The 21892-nt window shown below is 38.1% G+C and overlaps 3 protein-coding genes across 7 annotated transcripts in view; 1 reads left to right on the top strand and 2 right to left on the bottom strand.

Moving 5' to 3' along the window:
• Positions 1 to 88: 88 nt before the first annotated feature.
• On the bottom strand, positions 89 to 9434 carry si:dkey-119f1.1 (Structural maintenance of chromosomes protein 6-like). 2 transcript variants are annotated; one of them, XM_020938292.2, is made up of 27 exons: positions 9321 to 9434; positions 8830 to 8987; positions 8624 to 8759; positions 6175 to 6280; positions 5969 to 6105; positions 5837 to 5898; positions 5532 to 5612; positions 5355 to 5456; positions 5151 to 5270; positions 4978 to 5076; positions 4628 to 4774; positions 4284 to 4372; positions 4044 to 4208; positions 3688 to 3866; positions 3407 to 3608; positions 3206 to 3320; positions 2936 to 3096; positions 2733 to 2868; positions 2578 to 2658; positions 2319 to 2489; positions 2072 to 2209; positions 1839 to 1984; positions 1249 to 1374; positions 1062 to 1167; positions 805 to 957; positions 633 to 730; positions 89 to 392 (listed from the first exon to the last, which is right to left on the bottom strand). In XM_020938292.2, the coding sequence occupies exons 2-27, from the start codon at positions 8956 to 8958 to the stop codon at positions 293 to 295; spliced, it is 3285 nt and encodes a 1094-aa protein (XP_020793951.1). In that variant the 5' UTR covers positions 8959 to 8987; positions 9321 to 9434; the 3' UTR covers positions 89 to 292. The 2 variants fall into 2 exon arrangements, with proteins under 2 accessions (XP_020793951.1, XP_055005399.1); XM_055149424.1 differs by having other exon boundaries at positions 8830 to 8982; positions 9321 to 9424.
• A 318-nt stretch (positions 9435 to 9752) lies between these two features.
• Positions 9753 to 21386, bottom strand: ak9 (adenylate kinase 9). Of its 2 annotated transcripts, none has more exons than XM_055149422.1 (40): positions 21095 to 21386; positions 20817 to 20905; positions 20681 to 20744; positions 20546 to 20598; positions 20375 to 20471; positions 20189 to 20301; positions 19935 to 20093; positions 19743 to 19865; positions 19598 to 19672; positions 19285 to 19383; positions 19065 to 19204; positions 17649 to 17971; positions 17551 to 17571; positions 17271 to 17389; positions 17057 to 17204; positions 16882 to 16981; positions 16729 to 16814; positions 16595 to 16660; positions 16448 to 16507; positions 16255 to 16308; positions 15989 to 16054; positions 15852 to 15905; positions 15577 to 15768; positions 14887 to 15011; positions 14150 to 14353; positions 13806 to 14069; positions 13589 to 13710; positions 13246 to 13465; positions 13110 to 13169; positions 12462 to 12677; positions 12162 to 12380; positions 11864 to 12080; positions 11581 to 11782; positions 11150 to 11511; positions 10881 to 11080; positions 10635 to 10804; positions 10476 to 10574; positions 10297 to 10399; positions 10106 to 10220; positions 9753 to 10030 (listed from the first exon to the last, which is right to left on the bottom strand). In XM_055149422.1, the coding sequence occupies exons 1-40, from the start codon at positions 21105 to 21107 to the stop codon at positions 9828 to 9830; spliced, it is 5415 nt and encodes a 1804-aa protein (XP_055005397.1). In that variant the 5' UTR covers positions 21108 to 21386; the 3' UTR covers positions 9753 to 9827. The 2 variants fall into 2 exon arrangements, with proteins under 2 accessions (XP_055005397.1, XP_055005398.1); XM_055149423.1 differs by having other exon boundaries at positions 17655 to 17971.
• Positions 21387 to 21440: 54 nt separating this feature from the next.
• The window catches only part of fig4a (FIG4 phosphoinositide 5-phosphatase a), a 28265-nt gene continuing 27813 nt past the window's right edge, over positions 21441 to 21892 (top strand). Inside the window, exons 1-2 of one of the 3 annotated variants that reach the window (XM_055149464.1) lie at positions 21441 to 21622; positions 21755 to 21840. In XM_055149464.1, the coding sequence (XP_055005439.1) occupies positions 21778 to 21840 (63 nt within the window). In that variant the 5' untranslated portion in view covers positions 21441 to 21622; positions 21755 to 21777. Of the gene's footprint in view, positions 21627 to 21716; positions 21841 to 21892 lie in introns of all 3 variants that reach the window. The other 2 variants (XM_055149462.1, XM_055149463.1) reach the window with 2 other exon arrangements.

The following is a 21892-nucleotide window of genomic DNA, read 5'->3' as shown; positions in this document are numbered from 1 at the left end:
CCTTTTAAATCAAAACAAATCAAAATGACATTATTAACAGGAAAGAAAGAAAGACTAACATCACAAAACATACACCATGAAGCATAAGTAAATCAAGACCTATTTATTTTTAGTATAAATGTATAATTACGTAAAATATAACCATTACAATAACATAAAATTCTTCCTGAACATCAACAGTGCATTAAAACCTTTTTAGCAAAACCTCAAAACATGAAGTATAGAACGAAATTAAGCCAAACCGCCTCCTGTTAGCTGTGAAGCCACCTGCTGGAGGTGAACACACAAAATGCTACTGGTTTTTATGGTTGGCTGGTCCCAATGCAGCGCTCTGGCCACGGTCTGGATCTTTGAGGCGCAGGACACGAATGATTTTGCTCACCGGAAGAGATCTGGGGCAAAAACAAACATCATAAATTTCACTGTCAACAGGCAATTTGTAGATAAATGCACTGATGCCCTTTCCCACAGAATCTTAAGCACACATTTACAAGACCTTTACTGCTCCCCAAACACACAGCCATTTCTCAAAAGTTATGTTGTCATATAAGAACTAAAAAAACAATTGCCGTTTTCTTTGGGGTGGTCTAGTTGCTTTGATAATATAATCAAAATAAAGAATGTACTCTTACCCCATGTTCTGAGGAGTGAGGAAAATGAACTGTCTGTAAAGCTGGCCAGCAGCAACCTTCAGCATCATGTCCATAGAAATCCTCCTATTCACCATGTCCTTAACAACATACATACAAATTAATACAGTGGCAGGTGGTGAGGGAGTCAAGAAAACAAAATTTAAATCTTTACCATATAGACATCAAACTCATCAAGGCAGCGAAAAGGTGCCTCGGTGATGGCCCAAAGAGACAGAACGAAGCAGACAGTGGAGAAGGACCGCTCGCCTCCGGACAGTGAGCGCATGTCACTGAGGTCACCCTTGTTCCCTGAACCCGGCTGAACCTACAGATACACACACACACAACTGTAGCCTCTATTTGCTGTTGTTTGTTTTTTATGTTATATTTTAAACCCATCAAGTTTGTTTCTAACTTTTTTATGCTTACAGAGATGGAGAGGGTTTCATCCTTGTGGTTGAAGGTCATCGTTCCTGTGTAGCCTCTTTGAGCCAGCATGCTATCAAAGTAGTATTTACAGCGAGCTGAAAGAAATCTATCAAAAGGAAAAAACATTTTAAAATATATTTAAATTATAAACTAATTGAAATAACCAGTGTAATTAAATTAAACATACCTTCTGAGCTCAGCATAAACCTGCAGTCTGTGGTTCAGAACATTATCAAGGCTTTTGATAAAGCTGTTGAGGTTCTTCATCTGCTGTGCCATGTTTTTATAGTTCTCCAGAGCTTCCTGGTACTGCCTGCACCACAGTGTGTCAGTTAATGGCTTGTGTTAATAGGCTAATGTCAGAAGGAGTATTACAATTCCATAAAATATTAATTGCTAACAAACAACATGTTTAGATCACCATGTAACATGGTATCGTTTTGAAAACGCTATATTAGCCGAAAACAACATATTTACTGTTTATTAAGCATTTACTGTTTTTTAGTTACATTTTTACCCACTCTCCTTGCTCTCTGCACCAAGTCACTCCCCCTTCTATTACACCACTGTGCGCCTTCCACTAAGTGTTTTGTATCCTGCTTTTGTCTATTTTTGAAAAATTGCTCTGCGGGAGCATGGGTGACGTAGGCATTAGTGCTTGACAGAGATCACAATATCACATGTAAAAACTCTTGGCATGTTTTTGGTGAGGGAACATCCACATTTTGCATAATACCCCCTCTCTTTAAATGCGTATGCTATAGAACTTATCCATACCTTACAATTTCTTCACGATCGCCTTGTTGCTCCTGTTGAGTGCTAATCTTGACTTTGAGGCGGTTGATCTCACTATCCAAACTGCGGGCTGTCCGGCGCACCTCTAGACGCTCTGCGCAGATCTCTGAAGCTTTGGCAATTGAAGCCTGAGCAGATATGGATACAGTATTTGAGCATTTTTCTATCAAGTATAGCAATAATATCGCAGTTAAATAATAAAAAACAGCATATACTTCTAGCTCTTTCTCTTTGTTGTTGAGATTATTTTCCTGAGTTTGGATGTTCTTCAGGTGAGCAGCATGTTTGTCATCATAGTGTTTTTTATGATGTTTGCACTTCATCACTTCCTCATCTGTTTTACTCAGTTCATCCTGTAAAATCAAATATTACATGATATGGTTAAATATAAAGAAATGGTCATAATATTGCCCAGTGGTCATAATATTGCCCAGTGGTCATAATATTCATGCTTATGTTTACCTTGACAGAGTCTGCTTCCTCAGCAATAGTGTTGATATGGTCTTTGTGCTGCTTGTATTCCCGCTCTGCCTTGTCATACGATGCCTTCAGGTCAGCCATTTGAATCTTTGCTTCTTCATACTCTGTGCGTTTGGAAGTGATTTTAGAAACTATGTCCTGAAGATCTTCCTCCTGTAAATAAAGCCCGCAGTAAACATTACTTTTCTTATATTGTCAAAATACATTTCTGTTAATGCTATTTATAATCAATATATTTTACCAAAGGATTAAGATCTTCTGACTGGGGCTCTTCCACATTTTTCAGGTCAGTCAGCTCAAGCTGCAACTTAGTGACCTTGTCCTATAACAAACAAATAATGCATTAATGCATTTTGCACAAGAATAAAAATAAAACACTGAGTAAAAAATGTTTACTTGGACATTTTTCTGCTCTGCATGTGCTCTTCTCAGCAAAGAATCATTTTGTCTTATATCATCATCCATCTTCCTCAACTGTCGGTTAAAGCGAGACGACTGGCCACTCTGGTTTTCCAGCTCTCTCTGCAGGTGTCTGACAAAAATAATTACTAACACTCTCTCATATATATTCTGGTAGGCATCTCTTTTGTCTTACATACCTTATTTCTTCCTCCACATCCCCAGACAAGTAGTTGGCCCTGGTCTGGTCTGCGGCATAACTGCGGTTAGGGAAGACCTGGTCACCATCTTTAGAAAAAGCCTGGGTGCAGTTTTGAGGAGGGTTTCGGCCTTGCATCACTCTTCGTGCTTCTGTGCGATTCTGCACACGTCACCGGCCCAATGTAAATGTAAAACAAATACAGACAGTAGGAATACAGAACCAGTTATATTTTACTTACATGCACATGTATAAATGTATGGCTTCTTACCTTAATAAGAAGAACAGTTTCGATGCCCCTTTGGTCAATAAGGCAGTTGGCTACAGCTGGATCCTCAATCTCCAGCGCTTGAAGCACAGAGGGATACTCTGGATGATTCACACCTCTGATAAAGCGGCGGTATTGGAGTTACAATCTTTGAAACTGTGACAGTACAATGCATTCAGTACTAGTGAAAAAACTTGTTCACACCTCCTCGATGTGTCATGGATGTGAGGCAAAAAGGCACTGGTTATTATGGCGGGCCTTCGTCCTGATGGGAACACTCGAGCCATGAGCCCTTGCAGTACTTTCTCATCATAGTGGTTATCACATATGAAAGCTAGCAAAAGGTTTTTAAGACACAACTCCACTGCCAAAGCGTGCTCTGGGTCCTTCAAACTGATGAGAAAACCTACAAAAGAAGTGATAGAAGACTGATTTAAGATACTTTTTTCTGTAATGTTTATCGTTTAGTCTGGGGAGGAGTGTACCTAATGGTCCACGAGGAATGTGTCTGAACTGGCCTCTGCGGTGAGCCTCCTGTATGGCATTAAGAAGTGCAGGCATGTGCTCTCCAAAGCGGCGCAGGCGGTTGGAACGACTGCTCTCCAATGTTTGAAGGTTTCTTCTGTTGGCTACCATGGACCTCATAAGAGTATCATTTTCTCGCCTGTAAGCAGATACAATGTTCTCATACAGCATTTGAGCCGAAAATAAAGTGTATAAAAAGGTATGTTTATGGTAAATTAAGAATTTCATTTGAAAATAATCAATTCATTAGGCACAAAAAAATGTAGACACTATTCATTTACATATATAACAACCTTTATCATGTTTGTAGTTCTACCTCAACTTAGCTTGCTCTTCTTTAGCCCGGCTGCAGGCATGTTGGTACTGATCAATCTGCTGGCCCAGAGTAGAGATTTGGTGCCTCAGGTTGTCAAGCTCGGTCTCAATTTGTTGTATTTGCTCCATCCTGGCCTGGCTCTCAGCTCCTGTGGTCTGACTAATGCTACACACAATCAATCATGTTAAAGGAGTTAATATGGATGATGATGTTAAAGGGTCAGTATAAGGAGGATCATACCTCAGCTTCAGATCGTTTATTCTTGTTGAGAGTTGAACTTTGTCCTTTTCTAGATCTCTTAGATTTGCCCTGCATCTGTGAACAGTGACCTAAAGAAGAAATAATCAAGAAAAAAGACTTTTCAAACATGTAGTAAAAAAATAAGTGCATATGGCAGGTTTTAATGTAGTAAACATCATTATATTCATAATTTCACTATCACTGTCTAGTTTCCCGCAGTTTGACAATTCTGATTTACAATCTTACCTATGAAAAGTCCCATCAAATGAAGTAATCATTAGAAAAAACATGAAAACCTGCCATATGCACTTTAATGTTTGCACAAATGTGTGAGTATTTCTGACCTCGCTGGATTTTAGTAGAGAATTGCGCCTCTGAGCTTCAGCTTTCAGCTCAACACATTTAGGCTGGAGCTCTTGGACCTGCAGAGTGATCTTTTCTAACTGTTCTTGGGTCTGTTTGTACTTTTTCTCTGCCTCTTCAATCTTAAACTGAAGAAAATAACACACCCATTAGATTAGTGATGTTTACTTTTGACCCAAAGGACAGATCATGTAAACAACAATGGTGACCTAACAAAGATTGAGACATCCAGACAAATTAATTATAGTATCCAAAAATTTTAAAAATAAATAAAAATGCATCTCAATTTATTTTGACATTTTATAATGATGGTGAGATTTCAGAAACCCACCTTCCATTCTTCTACTTTCTCATCATATTTCTTTGTTGACTTCTTGTCAGCCTCAAGTTTCTCTTTTAATGGTTCCAGCTCCTTCTCCATTTCCAGCACCTGCCCCAAGAGAAAATCACACAGTTACTGTACTGAAAAAGGCAAAGGACGAGGGATCCAGTATGTGTTTTCACCAAAGCCCAGGCCATTTGTTTCTGCAGCTCCTCCAGTTTGGTGTGCATTTCGTCTAGAGATGCCAGGCTTTTGTAGCGGTCCTCTTTTTCAAGATATTTACGCTTTAAGTCCTTCAGCAACTGTCAAAAACACATGCTTGCAGGAAATCTCTAATATCTATACAGCTATTCAAAATACAAGACAGGTATGATGCAGGCATTTACTTCACCGTGTTGTTCCACTTTATCTTCTGTAATACGCTTTGTTGATTTGATGTGAACAAAATCTTCTCTCAGCTGCTCCAGTTGAGTAGCTTTCATGAAAAACTACACAAAAGAAAATGATTATTTAGATTTTCAACTATTAAAACAAACATAAAACAAAACACCTTAAAAATTAACCTGGTATTTGTCCCCTTCTCCTTTGGAATGAAGGAAATATTTGCTCATTTCTTGTGTGAGAATGGACACAGGGTTATTAACCTTTGGAAAAATACAACTGGCATTTAGTTAAGAGACATTAATGCCATATGGTCTGAATTAAAAAAATAATAATAATAATACATGATGAAATGTGCCTTTACAAGAACTGTACAAAAAACAAGGGAACGTGTATTAATTTCTAACACAACAACAACAACAACAACACTACACACTATTGACTGAACTATACTGACTGCAAACACAAATGACACAAATAAGCTTACCTGGATATTGAAGTTATCCAAGATACATAAAAGCTCATCCTTTTTGGTGGTAACAATTTGACCTGTTTAAAAGAAACATCTCAGTGTCAGTTAAACCAGTGCTAACATATTTATCTTACAATGTGAATCTACCTGTTTTGCTTTTTAATTTATAGGTTCTCAGCCCATCACATGATATTCTCATGTCTATTGTGATGGATGAGCCATACACTTCAGATTTATAAGCATCTCTTCCTTTGTTACGCAGGGTAATAGACACTTCTGCCGAGCTAAAAACAAAACACAATGAAACAAGCAATAGCAAAACTGAACAAAACCTTTAAAAAATGACTCCTTACCTTTCGCCTTCCTTGACAAAGCCCTTGAGTGCTACCCCTCTGTTTGTAGCTTGTGCATTTCCACCAAGGGCAACAATAAGAGCTGTTAGAATAGCACTTTTCCCACCTGACAAGAAAACATTTAAAACACAAAAAAATTTAAATATGTAACTTACAATATCATTATATTTTCAACCTACTTCTTTTTTTCAACTGTGACTTTTATTGCATGATCCATTTTTTCTTGAATAGTATATGATGATTAATTTGAATATGTCCAGTTATGTACATTTTTGACACTTGTATGACTAATATTTATTCAATATATATTAAATTTTTATATGCACATTGTTTTAATTTAATTTGAATCTACAGTTTTCTCCAGCTGTAACATTTTTAATAGCACTGTGCAGTTTCTCTGTTGAGAGGTCCACCACATGCTTGTCTCCATGGAGAGGTTATTTTAATTGCCTGAAATGAGTCTACTCGCACACTTAGACAAAAATGTGTAGAAGAGCAGAAAGAAAATGGAAAAAGGACAGACTTTATGTATCTTATGGAATACTTAAATCTTCCTTAAAGTGCTATCAGAAAGCGGTACAGTCTGCGAAAATGAATATTTTCCAACATCACTGAATCAAATGCTCATAAAATTCAAATCCTTTTCCAGACTCTAAACTCCCGACTACATCCTCCGTCCTCACATGCCTGCCTCACCAACTCAGTGGACTGCTGTGAACTAATCATGGATTTCTTTATGAATAAAGTATTCAATATTAGAGCACATATATTCACCCCCCCAATGCCCCCCTATGCTACCCACCATCTCACTGAATTCAGGCAAGTATTTCTCCCAGAACTAACTGAGGCACTTGCACATCTGAAACCCACTAGCTGCCACCTGGACATTTTACCTGCGACCTTCATTCATCTCCATGTAGTGGTGCTGTTCCTACATTCTTTAAACAATCTATTGCGCACCCACTCATTAAAAAGGCAAATTTGGACAGTGAAGATGTATCAAATTGTAGGCCCATATCCAAATTACCATTCTTGGCAAAAATTTGGGAAAAAATTGTGTTTGGTCAAGTTTCAGCTCATGTCAACAGCCTACACATCCTCGACAAGTTCCGGTCTGGTTTTCCAGTCTGCGCCCCTTTTATTTTCTACGTGCTCCCCCTGGGTTCAATCCTAGAGAAACATCAGGTTAAGTACCATCTCTATGCTGACGACACCCAGCTGTATTTTTCTGTTTCCCCAAAAAATGTCTCATCCTTTGCCACCCTACATGCCTGCTTTAATAATAAAAACACTGGATGTCCTTTAACTTTCTCCAGCTAAATGAAAATAAGACTGAAGTTATTCTATTTGGACCTTACACTGACACCCTCACATCTGACCTTGGGCCTCTTGCAACAAATATGCACAGTTCTGCAAAGAACTTTGGTGTCTTTATGGACTCTCTTTTAAACTTTGAGAAACAGATTTCAAATGTTGTTAAAACTAGCTTTTTTCAGCTAAGACAAATTGCCAAATTAAAACCAATCCCAACACACAATAACTTTGAAACAATCATACACGCTTTTGTAACAAATAGACTGGACTACTGCAACGCACTATATTCAGGCTTCCCACAGTCCTTCCTAAATAGGTTACAGTTAGTCCAAAATGTTGCTGCCAGACTGCTCACCAGGTCCAAAAAGAGAGACCATATTACACCCATCCTAGCCCAACTCCACTGGTTACTTATTAAATACAGAATTGATTTAAAATTGTTATTATTTGTTTTTAAATCACTTAACTCACTCAGGCCACAGTACATCACTGATCTTTTAACCCCCGACACTGCTCCCGGGACTTTCAAGTCAAACTCTCTCAACCTACTGTCTGTCCCACCATCCCGCCTCAAAACCAAGGGAGGCTGAGCTTTCTCTGTTGTTGCCCCCAAGCTTTGGAATGCCCTCCCTTTTCACCTGAGATCTTGCTCCTCCCTACCTCACAAATCCCTCCTAAAATCTAATTTTTTCAAGACGGCATTTAACAGCCCATGAGCTCTACCTCAGACTATTATCTTTGTGCATCAAGTAACTTTTTAAAAATATTTTATATTTGCGTTATTGTTTCACTATGTTGTGTTTCATGCTGTAAAGCACTTTGGTGCAACTTGTTATGGTTGTTTTTAAATGTGCTATATAAATAACACAACTTGACTTGAAATGTATCTTGCAAACCTAAACAGCATACATTCATACTGTGAGTGTGCCACTTCACAGATCTGACCTGTAATTTGACCTGGTGGACCTACATGCTCATCTCCATAGAGATAAAGAAATTAAGTGCTATACTGTTAAACATTGTAGGCAAAACTATAACATCTCCAAGCAGAGAGACAAGCAGGTGGCAGACTCTCCACCAGAAAAGTTACCCACACATCACATGTGCATTAGAAGAGTAGCTGTATTGAACTTACTTCCATTATTTCCAACAACAAAGTTTACATTGGAGCCAAATGCAAAAGGGCCGAGCAGCGAATGGCACATGAAGTTCTTCAAGGTGATGCTCTCCACGATCCCAACATCACTGACCACTTCACCCGCAGACAGCATCTACACACACGGGGATTCATTACAAATGCTAACACACAACCAATTTAGACTCATGTCAACAACACTGTACCGGTCCTGTCAGAAGGGGATCGTGCACTTCACTGTTGTCAACATTTTCGTCTCGCTCCTCTTCCTCCCCCGCCGGTTTGACTCGTTTGCTGGGGTTGTCATTTAGCGTGCTGTTTCGCCGCTTGGACATTGTGGATTAAAGATTTCCCTCAGCCTACCCTGGCAGAGAACAAAACGAAACCGGAAAAGTAAACAGACATGAAATTATACAGTTAAATAAATGGTCGCTTACAGATAATTTACGGATTAACCTACTTCCTTTTAGGAAAGTAAAGTTAAAGTAACTTAAAGTTAAAGCAACACGTCTGCATTCTGTCATTCCTAAAGTAACAATTAACCTTAGCAACGCATGGGGTAGTTCTGGCAGTTGGGATAGCTCCACAGGCTAAACAGTCAAACGCTTGTTAAAATAAAAGACAAGAACATAATTTCTTGTATCGATGCATGTAGTTTGGTATCGGGATTTAAATTGTGTTGGAGGTTGGGGCTTACCTGACTTAGCATAAAAACTCTAACCCCTCTCATGTGTTTTATTCGCGCCCTCCGCTCTTTCACCAGGCTGCAGAAACGTCTTCTTCTGCTGCTCTTGTGCTGATCACACGCCTCCCTCCGGTATACTTAGGTATTACAAAAACACTATGGCCCTCAGGACCTGAACGTCATACTTACTTACAACTTACTAAAAATGTAATTATATTGATAACACATCGTATTGTAATAATATCTATAATTAATATGCCAAGCCTACGTTGGTTCAGTCAAAGTTGTGTTAAAAGCATCCATCTAAATGGCCCATTGCATTGACCCCAAGCTGTGGTCCCTGCTTCCAGTATGTTTCAATATACGGTACTTGAAAGGAACGTGTACACTATGATTGTAGTACATTATATTAACTTTCCAGTGAGCATGGGCAACAAAAATCTATATCTTGATATTCAGTCTTTATTTAAGCTCTTGATATAACTTTCTACCTTTGTGAATGTGAAATAGGAAACAAAGTTAAACATTTTTTCTTTGTTTGTCCTCCAAAGCCAGAAACTTGTTGAGTTTGAATTCAAAGTCTATGGGGTGTGCACTCAGAGGCTTGTAATCTCCCTGCATGGTTGTAATCAGATAGGGAATAAGTGCACAATTCTCTTCAAACAAAGCCAACTTCTTCTTGTACTTCTGCCGAACGTAGTCTGTGCTCCGAGGGTTGAATGCTACAACACACAAAATGAAGCATGTTTCAGGGTTTAAGGTTGTTTTGCTCAGCTCAACAGCCTTATTTTGCTTACCTTTCAGATAGTAGGCCACATATAGGAGGGCAGACTTTTGTACACTGAGAAATGGATACTTTGGTTTAAGACACCCTACAGCAGTCACAGCCTTGATGACTGATACAGCAACCCCCTGCAGGTGTAAATTTTTTTTTCTTTTAAAATGACCTATACACAATAGGGACCTTTATATGTCAGGGACAAATTACCTGTTCCAAATAGCCCAAATTTGGAAAGGAGCTGACAGGTACAGGCTCACAGAGAGGAGGAATTTTCTCAGGCAGCCTCTGGTCCCAGTACATTTCAGGAGTCCTTCAGTTAAAATAGGACAATATAGTACAACTACAGTAACAAACATATAAACAATCAAGATTACAGAAATGGTCACCTTAAAAACTTTCCCTGTTTCTGCTGAGTCTCAAAGACATAGATCCGTTCACGATATTCAACGGCATATTCAGCATTTCCATGAACTAAAGCTTCATAACTGAAAATATAGTGTAAAGAGCATTTCTTATGTGGAAGAAAATGTAAATGAAGAATGTACCTTTGTTTTCCATCACGATAGGTGACAGGACAGAAACCCCTCAATTCTATTTGTTGTGGGAACTTGTTTTTCACTTGTATCCCATTAAGTTTTTTTGGCAGAAGGTGCGGAGGTGGGAGTGTGTAACGACTGTCCAGTGCTGCAAACTGCTCTGGAGTTTCTAGGAACATCTTAGAAAACAAACAAAAGAATCAGCACATTGTTATTATTTACAGTATCTTTTTTAACAGTGACTAAGACACTAACTTCCAAATGCTTTTCTTCACACATGGTGTAGTAATGCCCTCTGTATTCAGCAGCATCATGAGTCAAGTCTGTCGTGTCAGAGCAGTCCACTAGGTGATTCTCTAGGACCAGACAGACCGGACAGTAATATCCAAACCTCCCTATCTGACGCTGCAGCTCCTCTGGGGTGATGCACATCCTATTTATGCTGGCAGCTTGCCCTGGGAAATAAAACATTTAGGTGTCACTGAAAGTAAAAAAAAAACCATAACCTCAGATGTGAGTCTTACCACTGTGTGTCCTTTGCAGGTAGTTGTGAATATTTTTCACACATTTGCTAACTTCCTTTAAAATGTTTTTCCAGATCCACCATTTGCTCTTCGTAGCATCCAGTGGTATCCAGTTTTTGTGCTGTTGCTGGAAATATTTTCGAATTAACTCAGCTTCTTGTTTGAAACAGGAGTTACGGATGAGGAGGATCTCAGCACTGTTGTGCATCAAATATGGTTTAGGCTTCATCTTATCTCTTAGGCCTCTTTTTGAAACTTCCAGTGTGTCTAACTTAAGCTCTGCAACAACCATAGGAATGATGCTTCGAGATGCCATTAGCTGTGCTTGCTTAATGGTCATTGGGAATCCATCCAAGACATACCTACAAACAAGTATGATATATATGATGGTTTCATTGAGTGCATTTGTGAGGCTCAAAGTGTACGCTTACCCCTGAACATTGTAGACTGAGCACATTAGAACAGTTTCTAAAGCTTGAATGGCCAGTTCATCAGGCACAATCTGGCCTTGGTTGAGATAATTTTTTATTTGAACACCAAGGTCTGTGTGTTCATGTGTCTCCAGCATCATGCGAAGAGCACAGCCAATTGAAAGTCTAGTCAAACCATACTTTCGGGCAAACATCTCTGCAACTGATGAAACAAACCACCAAAAAAAAAAAAACATATTATACCAACCATAAGAATTTGATGAGTGAACATTTCAGAACATACCTGTAGTTTTACCGGATTTTGGAGGTCCAATGACAGCTAATCTAATGGGAAGCGATGGGGTGGGTTTGGGCTGGCGTATGTATTTCAAGGGGTTCAGGATAAATGTGTTGCGGTTCTCTTTAGATTCAAAGAAATAGACAAAATGGTTGAAGATCAATGGATATGAACGATCAAAAGGCCATAGCTGTGGATGTATTATGTCTCTTTCATTATACAGCTGCAGAAAGAATAATACCATTGTAAATGCACAGTTTATTATTTTTTATGCATCTTATATATTTTAATATGAAACACCCACCTGAACTGGATCCCAAAAGCCAAACGCACTGCAATATTTGTAGGAGGAGGACAGCAATTTGTGGGCTTGGAGACATGTAACTGGTTGACATTTTTGAAAGAGTGATTCTCTATTGTTTAAAAGTGGCTGTACATGGTTGAGTAACTGATGCCGCGCTTTTTTGGGCTTGCCTCCTGCATTAATAGAAATTATTGGTATGTTCTGCTCACTTAACAGTTCCTGTGTTAATGGAAAATAACTATTAGAATAAAAATATTAAATTTATAAGATAAGCACAGGTTAATATTAACTATGTCATACCATCATAACACTAATGCCGTTTTCATCTTTTGCAAATCGTCTGGCTATGTCCATCTGCAGGCGTTCGGTGGCCACTTCCTCTGTTTCTTCATTGTCCAAGTCGTCACTGTGCTCCTCTGGGGGGAACTCCTCCTCTAGCATAGCCTCAATATCGTCCTCTGGGTTTTTTTCATCTTCGTCCTCGTCTTCATCATCATCCTCATTATGACCTGTCACCTGTAGACCAGTGTCAGTGAGGACAAGTTTTCATAGAATAAGTTTCATCTATTGATACTTTGTAGCTGATGTCAAAAACATTGCCTGGGACACACAATCCAAGTCAAGACATTACACAGTCTGACCATAAAGAAATTACTTCTCTGAACCTACAACAGGTGAGCTGATTTCTGCTGTTAAACAAGTCTCTTATACATACATTTACAGTAATACAATAGCATTAGCCAGTAGTTTTTTAGTGTGATGCACCAAAAAACACCTAAACATGACCATAGGCGCATGAGTTTTGAGACTGTCTTAAAACTTTTTTAGCAGCATTTGCTAATGTGTGCATTGTGTCTCCATGGTAACAGCTGAACATTTGACCATAGAGATACAATTAGGTGGAACCCCCAACATGATGTCACTGCAAATTATCAAAATTAATCATACCTTTGTATTAGGGAGCATCTCTGCCATTAGTTCAGCCCTTCTTGCGGCAATGCCTTCTTCCTGTGCACAAAATGTCATATAACTATTTTTTTTTAAATTACCAACATCTTTTACCAAATAATTTTGAAAAACGTACTCGATTTTTCTGACGAAGTTCCCGCAGTAGTTTCAGCTGAGCTTGCCGATGTCTGCATTGCTCCCGCCAGTTCTCAAGATATTTTGGCAACAGACGTACTTGTATCTCACTGAAATCCACCCCCAACGTGACCACAGCATCAGGGAAGAGCTGCTGCTGTGCAAGGTAGTCCACTTCATCAGAATTAGAAGGAAAACCCTCCAAAATAAACCCTGTAGACCTTGGTCATATAGGACAACCGATGGAAAAAAAATTTATTTGATTTCAGATGTGTAAATTTCAGGAAAACTACAGTGGAACAAGAAAAAATATATGAAACTACAGTATAATAATTAATACTTACATGTATGGCTCCAGTTTCCAATAAGGGATGAGGACCATATCCAGTATATGTGGACTAAGTGGTTCTCCGTCAGACAGGTAAGATACTATTTGCTTTTCGTCATCTGTCAATTCGACTTCCTTCTGTCAAAAGCAATCAAAAGGAACAGAATATATGTCTTTGTGGTTAAATATGTGTAATATAAAGTTAGAGAGGTGAATGAGCAATTTGCCATTGCCTCTTGTATATGGTCAGTGTCCCCTTCACTATCCATCTCTCCTCTGGCTTCTTTGATCAGTGCATCCAAGTCTTCAGTTGGTTCTTCAGAAGGCTCCTCTTCATCAGAGTAGGTCACTGCCTTTTTGGTCTTTTCCATGATGAGCATCTGCAATATCTCCCTGAATTCAATGTAAAACAGGCCAAGCTGTTGGGCCAACCACTTTCCATTAGTGGTCTTCCCCGATCCTCGAGTGCCAAGCATGAGCACCCTTAAAGCTGGAGGCTAAACAGAATAATATGTTTACTGTATCTACATCGTATGCTAAATATAATCAAATTGACATGGTCCTTTATTATTATTACCTCCAGTAGATCAGTCTGTGCCACATACTGTTCAGGATTTTCAATAAAATAGTCCTTAGCCTCAGGACTGGAAAAGTAGTAGATTCTTTCCTTGAACTTGGCTGCGTTTTCATCATTACAGGGGACAAGGACATTGTGGTTTTTCAAAGCCACAGGACAAAAATGATAAGTGTCACCAAATAATCTTGTGATTGAAATCTTCCCCTAAAAAAATACAGTTGGAAATTAATGTTACAAAAAAACAAAAAACAAAACAAAACACATAACTGCAAAACAACCCACAATATTACTACATGCATGTGTGGTAAATTAATTAAAGTATGTTCATATATTATAATTGCTGGGTTTCAGATGATGCCACAACATTCTATAGGCCAATATTATTTAATACAAATGGGGGCAGCTAAAATTTATATTGTTCAACTGCAGATTTTTGTTGTAATATAGAATGGTCTTTGGTCTGGTCAATAATAGAAATGATCAGCTAATTTGGGAATATATGCTTCTGATATATCATTGCAAAGTACAATGTAATTAATAGGAAAAACCCATCTACGAGTATGACATCATCTCATTCTAGCATCTGAAAACCACCAATACACAGAATCACATTATTTAATTATGCCTATTGATGGGTCAGGAACCAGATTAAATACCTTTACCTAAATGGGAATAATATCAACACAAACATTTCACATCTGCAGCACATTAATGCTTACAAATACAAAACAACTTACTTCACCCTCCTCCTCTGCCTCCTCTTCATCATCACCTTCCTCTTCTCTCTGCAGTTCGGCCATGTCCTCCGCCTCTTCATCCAGGTCTGCCCCTGTCAGCTCGCTGGCCACATACTTGAACGGTTCTGGTGAAAGGCATGACAAGAAGTGGTGAAAGTATTCAAAAAGTATTCAATTTTGTTACTTAAGTAAAAGTACAGATACCAGAGCAGAAAAATTCTCTAAGTAAAAGTATTAAGGTACCTGTTTAAAAATGTACTTAAAGAGTAAAAAGTAAATGTATTTCACTCAGATTCTGAGGTCTTGTAAGGCTTCAAAAGTACTGATTCTGATAATCAATTATGAATGATTCTGATCAGTTATGAATGTATAAAAAATAAAACCCCTCAGCCTTTTCAGCAGGTCTCAAACTATAATATACTAAAAATACTTTTACTTTTCAGTTCAGTTAAAAAAAAATGTAGTGGAGTAGAAAGTACAGATACCTCTCCAATGTAGTGAAGTAAAAGTAAAAAGTATCCACTGGAAAATGTACTTAAGTAAAGTAAAGATACCTAAAAATTTTACTTAAGTACAGTACTTTAATTTTTACGTCATTACCTTCCACCACTGACAACACTGATTGTATTAATGTGTTGCCATAAACACTTTACATTTGTTTAAAGAAAAAAAAAAAAAAAAAAGACTAACTTTCCATTTCAGAGACCGCTTCCTCCAGTAGTTCTCCAGGTTTCTTTCCACTTAAATCCAGAAGTATGTAGGTGACATTTGAAATAACCTGCATTTGATCCCAGTCATGCATAAACTGTTGAAGATGCTTTTTGTGCACATTCATCTCAGGGACATCTGGATAACCAAGCTCCCAATGATCAGGGAGTTCAACTGGAGAAACACACATAAGTCTCAGCTTTCAGAACACTGTTTAAAGATGTGATGTTATATAGAGGAGTTTAAGTCATCTTTACCTTCTTTGGTTTTAGATAGGACATAGGTGTTTATATCATTTAGAGGAGAACCATCTGGAAAGCACATAATCAATAGAAAAGTTACCCATAATTTGAAATATTATGATTAATCATTAATATAATTTAAAATGTCTTACCATGCTGATACTCCTCTATCCTCTCTTTAGTATTAGAACTGTCAGCAACAGGCTGCTGAGAGATTTCTGAGGAGACAAGATTTACAATAAAAAAAACTAAACAAAAAACACTAAACTATGCAAACGAATTAAAAACTAAATTCACACCCAGTTTTTCAGAAGGCCCTGAGCTTTCTGTTATCTAATTTTTTTCTAGACAATAGAAAAAAATAACATCATAAACCCTTTAAAACATTAACACCTAAATGACATACAGCACAGCTCACCTTCTGCTATTGCATTGGCTGCAGAATGATCAGACTCCAATTGCTCAGGCACCTCTATAAAAAGTAAAAAAAATAATAATAATAAAAATTACACCTTGTTTGAGGATAAGCCCCTCAAGATGTTTTGCCATCTAATTTTTTATGGTGTCCTCTTCTGTTAATTTCCAAACAATTAAGCAATGAAATATCACACCTTCTTCTTCAATTATTTCTGAAAGTGTGTCTTGGCCTGCATCAGATTGCTCCAGAGATTCTGCATAAGAAAACCCAATTTCTTTATCAGTAGGCATATACACAATTACAAGACAATGCACACATAATACAATCAAAATTATCATACCTTTTTGCTGGTTATTTATTTTTTGTGTTTCAGAGCTATCTATGTCTATGTCTGTCACTGGATTTTCTATACAAAATATGCAAAAGCCACCATTACAAATAAATTATATCATTATTAAAACATGACAAACATACCCTCAGTTTCTTCTTTCTCATCAACAGACTCTAGATTTGACAATACTTCTGCAACTTTGGCTTTTTCCTCCTCCTTTATTTTCCATCTTTTAAATTGAGGACATCAACAATAAAGGTAAATAAAAAATAAATAAATATTTAAAAAATACTCACAACGCCTCTTTTTTTTCCTTCTCCAGATGTTCTTTCTGTAGTCTGGTCTTTATAGCTTCATCCACATTGTCCTTGTGCTTCTCATATAGTCTTTTCAGTACTACTCAACACAACAGTTACACGATAAATAAGTGATACAAAAACTTAGGGATTCCTATGAGACAGAGTTACATACAGATGTTTTCTTCACCATCTTGAAGACAAAACAGGACATCGGGCAAGATTCCAGCCTGATGTAGCACCTCCATTTCTGTAACATTTCTAGGAAAGTTGTCCAGTACCCAGCCACTAGGGACATCTGCACCAGTGTTCATCTTTTCTATCTGAAAACAAAACTTTATAAGCAACCTTTTCAAGTTCAAGTTATTTTAAGTGCTACACATACATACCTCCTTTATGCGTTTCTCCAGTACCAGTATGTACTTGTCAAGCTGTGATAAAGTGACCTGCTGGGCTTCTTCTACGGCTGTATGCACCAATGCCTGTACTTCTGGGTGGTCGGCTGTCACTGTACATATTGAATGTAATCCTTAGCATAATATTTATTACACTTGCACACCAAGCATGTATGCAGTTTAATTTGTGGTAATAATAGTATGGCCATTGTTTTACTACTCTTGCCTATTTTATCTGTGTTAAATGTTTGATGTATAGCTGATGTAGTAGTACCTTGAATATGCTGGGCTTCATCTGTAGGAGAAAAATGCAATCACTATAGTCAACTTCAATTATAATAATATGGGATGAAAAGTATAGGTTACACTTGCCTGTACCTTCTCCATCATCTGCAGATAGCATGGCCTGTATTTTTTCAATAGCTGAAACGGTAGTCTCCTGTTTGATTCTCTCCAACCTCTCTTGTTCAGCTTGTTGGAGCAATGTCTGTACCAACGTGTCCACATCTAACACTTGTGCATTATAATGTTGGGCCACAAGGTTACACAGCGTGCTCTTCCCTGATAGAGAGGGACCAATAATGCAAACTCGACATGGAGGTCTTGGCATTGGAGGGGCTAAATATTTTCTTGGATTTACAATGAACTTCTCATATGCCTCTGCATTGGAAAGGATGTACATTTTGTCCTGGAAACTGCACAGTAAAAGTTCATTTTAAACAGACCAATTCTCTCTTATAATGTTAATACATTAACTACAAATATTTATAATGTATTGTAAGCCATGTAAAGGGCCGTTCACACCAAGGCGTCAAAGCGTCCACTTTCAATGTAAAGTTGATGTGGACGTGCGACTAGAGCGTCCTGCGTTTTTGCGGCGCGTTTTCGGCGTCAGCGCTGCGCGAATCTGGCGTTGACGCGGCGCGTCTTGAGCGTTTTGACGTCAGCGGTCTAGACGCGCGTCCAAGGCGTCAGCGTCAAGAAGTTGAAAATGCTGAACTTTTCGCGTCAGACACGCGGCGTCAACCAATCAGAGACGAGTATCCAGTGACGCAGCGACGTTATTATCAGGAAGCAAGACCCGAGAACCAGAGCGAGAACCACAAACATGAGCGGAGCATAAATATATACACCACAATACACCAGGACCGGACCAGGACTAAACCAGGACTAGACCGGGACTAAACAAGGACTAGACCGGGAGTAGACCGAGACTAGACCGAGACTAAACAAGGACTAGACCCTGAATAGATTAAACCACGACTAGACCGGGACTAGATCGTGATTAGACCAGGACTAGACCGGTATTAGACCAGGATTAGACCGGTATTAGACCAGGACTAGACCGGGACTGATCCAGTGTCATTAGCGGAGTATAAATATATATACGCCCCAGTCGTCGACCCGATCTCCTCCGCTGATTTTTTATGTCATAAAAACACTCTCTCAGTCTGGTCTGACATTGTTTCGGGAAAAGACCGGGACCGGGCTCTTGTTTCCAGGGTAACGGACGCGCGTCAAGTATTTTTGTCCTGTTCGTCCACGGCGTCAAAGACGCGCCTCGGGGGCGTCTAAACTCAAATGCAAAGGCCTCCAAATAGAGGCGTCAAGGCGTTTTTTGACGCTTTGGTGTGAACGGCTTACTCTGTAGTCTAATTAGAGGACCTTGGTTCACGTATATTTCTTAATTTATTGTGGATTGATACAAAAAAATGTGGTACATTAATAAATTCTATTTTGTGGCTAAAAAGTGTTAAAATTAATATTAGTTTGCACAATGACGCTTACCCCACACAAAAATCAGGCACGCCTGGGACAACTTTGCCCTCTTTCAAAGCTACAGGACAGGCTCTTCCCCAGCGACTTCTTCTCCATCTGAAACCTGGGGCTACAACTTTTGAGGAAGACATTGTTCTCATAAGGTCTTCCTGTGTGTGAAACATTTAAGCTACAGGATAGACTTTTTCAAATTGATGTTCACTCATTACATTTTATTTAAAAGTCAAACCGTATCAGTGTCCTCTGGAAGATTATCATCTTCATTGCTGAGAAGAACAGGAAGTGGTGCATGGTGAATGGCCATAGCTCCAAGTCGAGACATTACATGCTAGAAAATAAACAATTTTCAGGACTATAGACTTTAGTTTTCTTCTTTTCTTGTGGAAAACAATAGAATAGTATTTATTGCCTCCTGCTGAGCAGGGATTTGCATTATAATATGACATATTTAAATGCTAAGATATAATTTTGTAGACATGTGATTTGTGTAGTTGTGTCCTCAGTTGGATGATTATGGTTGGATTATGTGGCATGTTTCTTACCAAGTGTAGATCATCAGGTTTATCATTTCCATCCAGCTCCAGTAGATGTAGAGGATTGTGTCGAGTGATATAGTCCTGACAGGTTAAAGTTACTTAAAATAAAAAGTATATATATTTATTTTATTTTATTTTAATCATGGTGTACCTCTAAAGGTTTAAGCATAATTTCTTTGTAGGTGTTAATTCTATGGTCCATATTATCTTTTAGGTGTTCTGGTCTCCACACCATCTGATCGATCATTTCTTTTTTAATCTCTTCTTCCACCACCTACATAAAATAACATAAATCAGGCATAAGTGAATTCACTCAAGTTAAGGTGTTTTTTCTCAGCCAGACTTCATCTTCTTCCTCTTCATCTTCATCTGTGCTTTCTTTTTCCTTCTTTGAATTGGAAACAACATCGTCACGCATCCATTCATCTCTTCGGTAAAATTGTCCTGTCTCTGGGTACTGCCTCAGACCTGAAAGCCTATCTGCTAAATCACTGTCAGAACACTATTGAAAACAAGACAGAAATATTACAAACTTTATATTTGACTACTTTAACATAAATAATAGTTTGAATTACATTAGTAGTTAGGGAATGTTACCTTAATGTTTATGATGAAATCAGGAGGTAATTTAAGGTTTTTTAATAATTCAATCTGTTCCTTAATGTTCAGACAGCGCTCAGACATAGAGGGCAAACAGCTCACAACATAACCTGTAACATAAAATGATCAGTAAAACATAAATATATAAATAATGGTATCATCAAGTGCAAATGATTGATTTACCATAGTGCTCTACTTCAGGTGAGTTCAGTTTTTCAAGAATTAGCTGAAGCATGATGTCTTCAGGTATGCTTTGTCCATGATATAAGATTTCCAAGAGCTACAATAAATACACCAACAGTATTGCCAGCATTAAAGAAAAAAAAAAGCATGAATGAACAAAATAACCCATACCTCTAAACCAACTTTTGTTCTGCGTGTGATTTGAGTATTGAGGACATCTGTATCTAAAATGTAAAAACATGTTACAATTTACGATTTCAAAGACCTAAGATAATGCAAAGGCTATTGCTATAATAACTAACAAACCATCTACGAGGATGCATTTCCAGGAGTCTGCAATTTTCCTTGCCAAAGTTGATTTACCAACACCCTGACAAATAGATATAATAAATATATGTCCCCAAGGTTAATAACACATTAAAGGAATGGACAGTTCACTTACCGGTCTACCCACTATGAGAAAGCAAGGTGGTTTAGAAAGTAGCCTTTCTCTTTCCGCTTCATCTTCAATTAAAATATCTGCCAGAGGGTCTAAGATACAAACATATGCAGTTGTAAATATCTTTCATAAATAGTGAAACAATTAGAATATTAGAAATCGATGTGTCTAACTCAAAGTCTGTATAATAGAATGAGCTATATATTCTACGAAGGCAACTTTAGGCTATGCCTTATTTGTCATTGTTTGTTAGTTAAAGTAGTTAGTTGAATTTGACTTACCGCGTTCAGGCATGTTTAATGACACGATATGAAAATAATGAAACTTAAGCCATCGGCTTTGTTAATGGGTATAGTAAATTTACGGTTTAGTACGATTAGTTTATGCTGACTCAAACAACGCTTGACTCATTTCATCGAGTTAAAAAAAAAACACGGTAACCATGACAACAGGCAAACTTTAGCAACAATGCTTTAAAAAAACTTTTCAATTTTTTAGATATATATTTCACAAATGTATGTATTTATAACCACAATATATTAACTAAAGTAACATCTACAATAACTCCATAACATTTCCCCAAACATAATTTCTGCGGCTTTTTGACTCTGTGAGCCACCGTACGTAACTCCGCTGTGTCTGTAGTGGATTGTCACCTGACCACCACAACAAACCAGCAATCGCTTACTAAATCAGGATCTGTGCTTGCCGGGAAACTGCTTTTGCAGAAATGAAATACGACAAAAATAATAAATGATTTGTAGACAAATGAAGACCAGCATATCAACACGGGCTGACAGTTAAAACGAGTAAGTAAGTCGATAAACTAGCATGAAAGCTATGATAGGTCATGTGATGTGGGAGATTTCTTTCTGTTTAATATTATTAAAATCCCTGTTATAGCGCTTGTGTTACCTCATGTGTTACTTGTGGATCGTCAGGCTACCTGCGTAAAAGAAGCAAAATGCCCCAATCAGCGGCTATCATCAGTGGTATTCAACGAATGGTCCTGTATGAAACAAGAGCAGTGAGTCTGTCAATCATAATCATCTCATGTATGGGGATATCTCTGCTGTAAA

This window comes from Boleophthalmus pectinirostris, unplaced genomic scaffold (assembly GCF_026225935.1).
Source record: "Boleophthalmus pectinirostris isolate CB_2022bp ecotype Guang Dong unplaced genomic scaffold, ASM2622593v1 HiC_scaffold_13, whole genome shotgun sequence".
Taxonomy (NCBI): Eukaryota; Metazoa; Chordata; class Actinopteri; order Gobiiformes; family Gobiidae; genus Boleophthalmus; species Boleophthalmus pectinirostris.
Note: the sequence above shows the minus strand (reverse complement) of the source record. Positions and strands in the feature narration are given on the sequence as shown.

What these genes read in the sequence shown, in the direction of transcription:
- si:dkey-119f1.1 (XM_020938292.2), bottom strand. Translation starts at nt 8,958, where the DNA reads ATGTCCAAGCGGCGAAACAGCACGCTAAATGACAACCCCAGCAAACGA. An exon ending in CTCTACTAAAATCCAGCGAG is followed by an intron (nt 4,373 to 4,627) that starts GTCAGAAATACT and finishes TTTCTTCTTTAG; the next exon opens with GTCACTGTTCACAGATGCAG. An exon ending in CAGAAGATCTTAATCCTTTG is followed by an intron (nt 2,490 to 2,577) that starts GTAAAATATATT and finishes CTTTATTTACAG; the next exon opens with GAGGAAGATCTTCAGGACAT.
- ak9 (XM_055149422.1), bottom strand. An exon ending in GTGCCTGATTTTTGTGTGGG is followed by an intron (nt 17,972 to 19,064) that starts GTAAGCGTCATT and finishes TTTACTGTGCAG; the next exon opens with TTTCCAGGACAAAATGTACA. An exon ending in GTGAAGAAAAGCATTTGGAA is followed by an intron (nt 10,805 to 10,880) that starts GTTAGTGTCTTA and finishes TTGTTTTCTAAG; the next exon opens with ATGTTCCTAGAAACTCCAGA.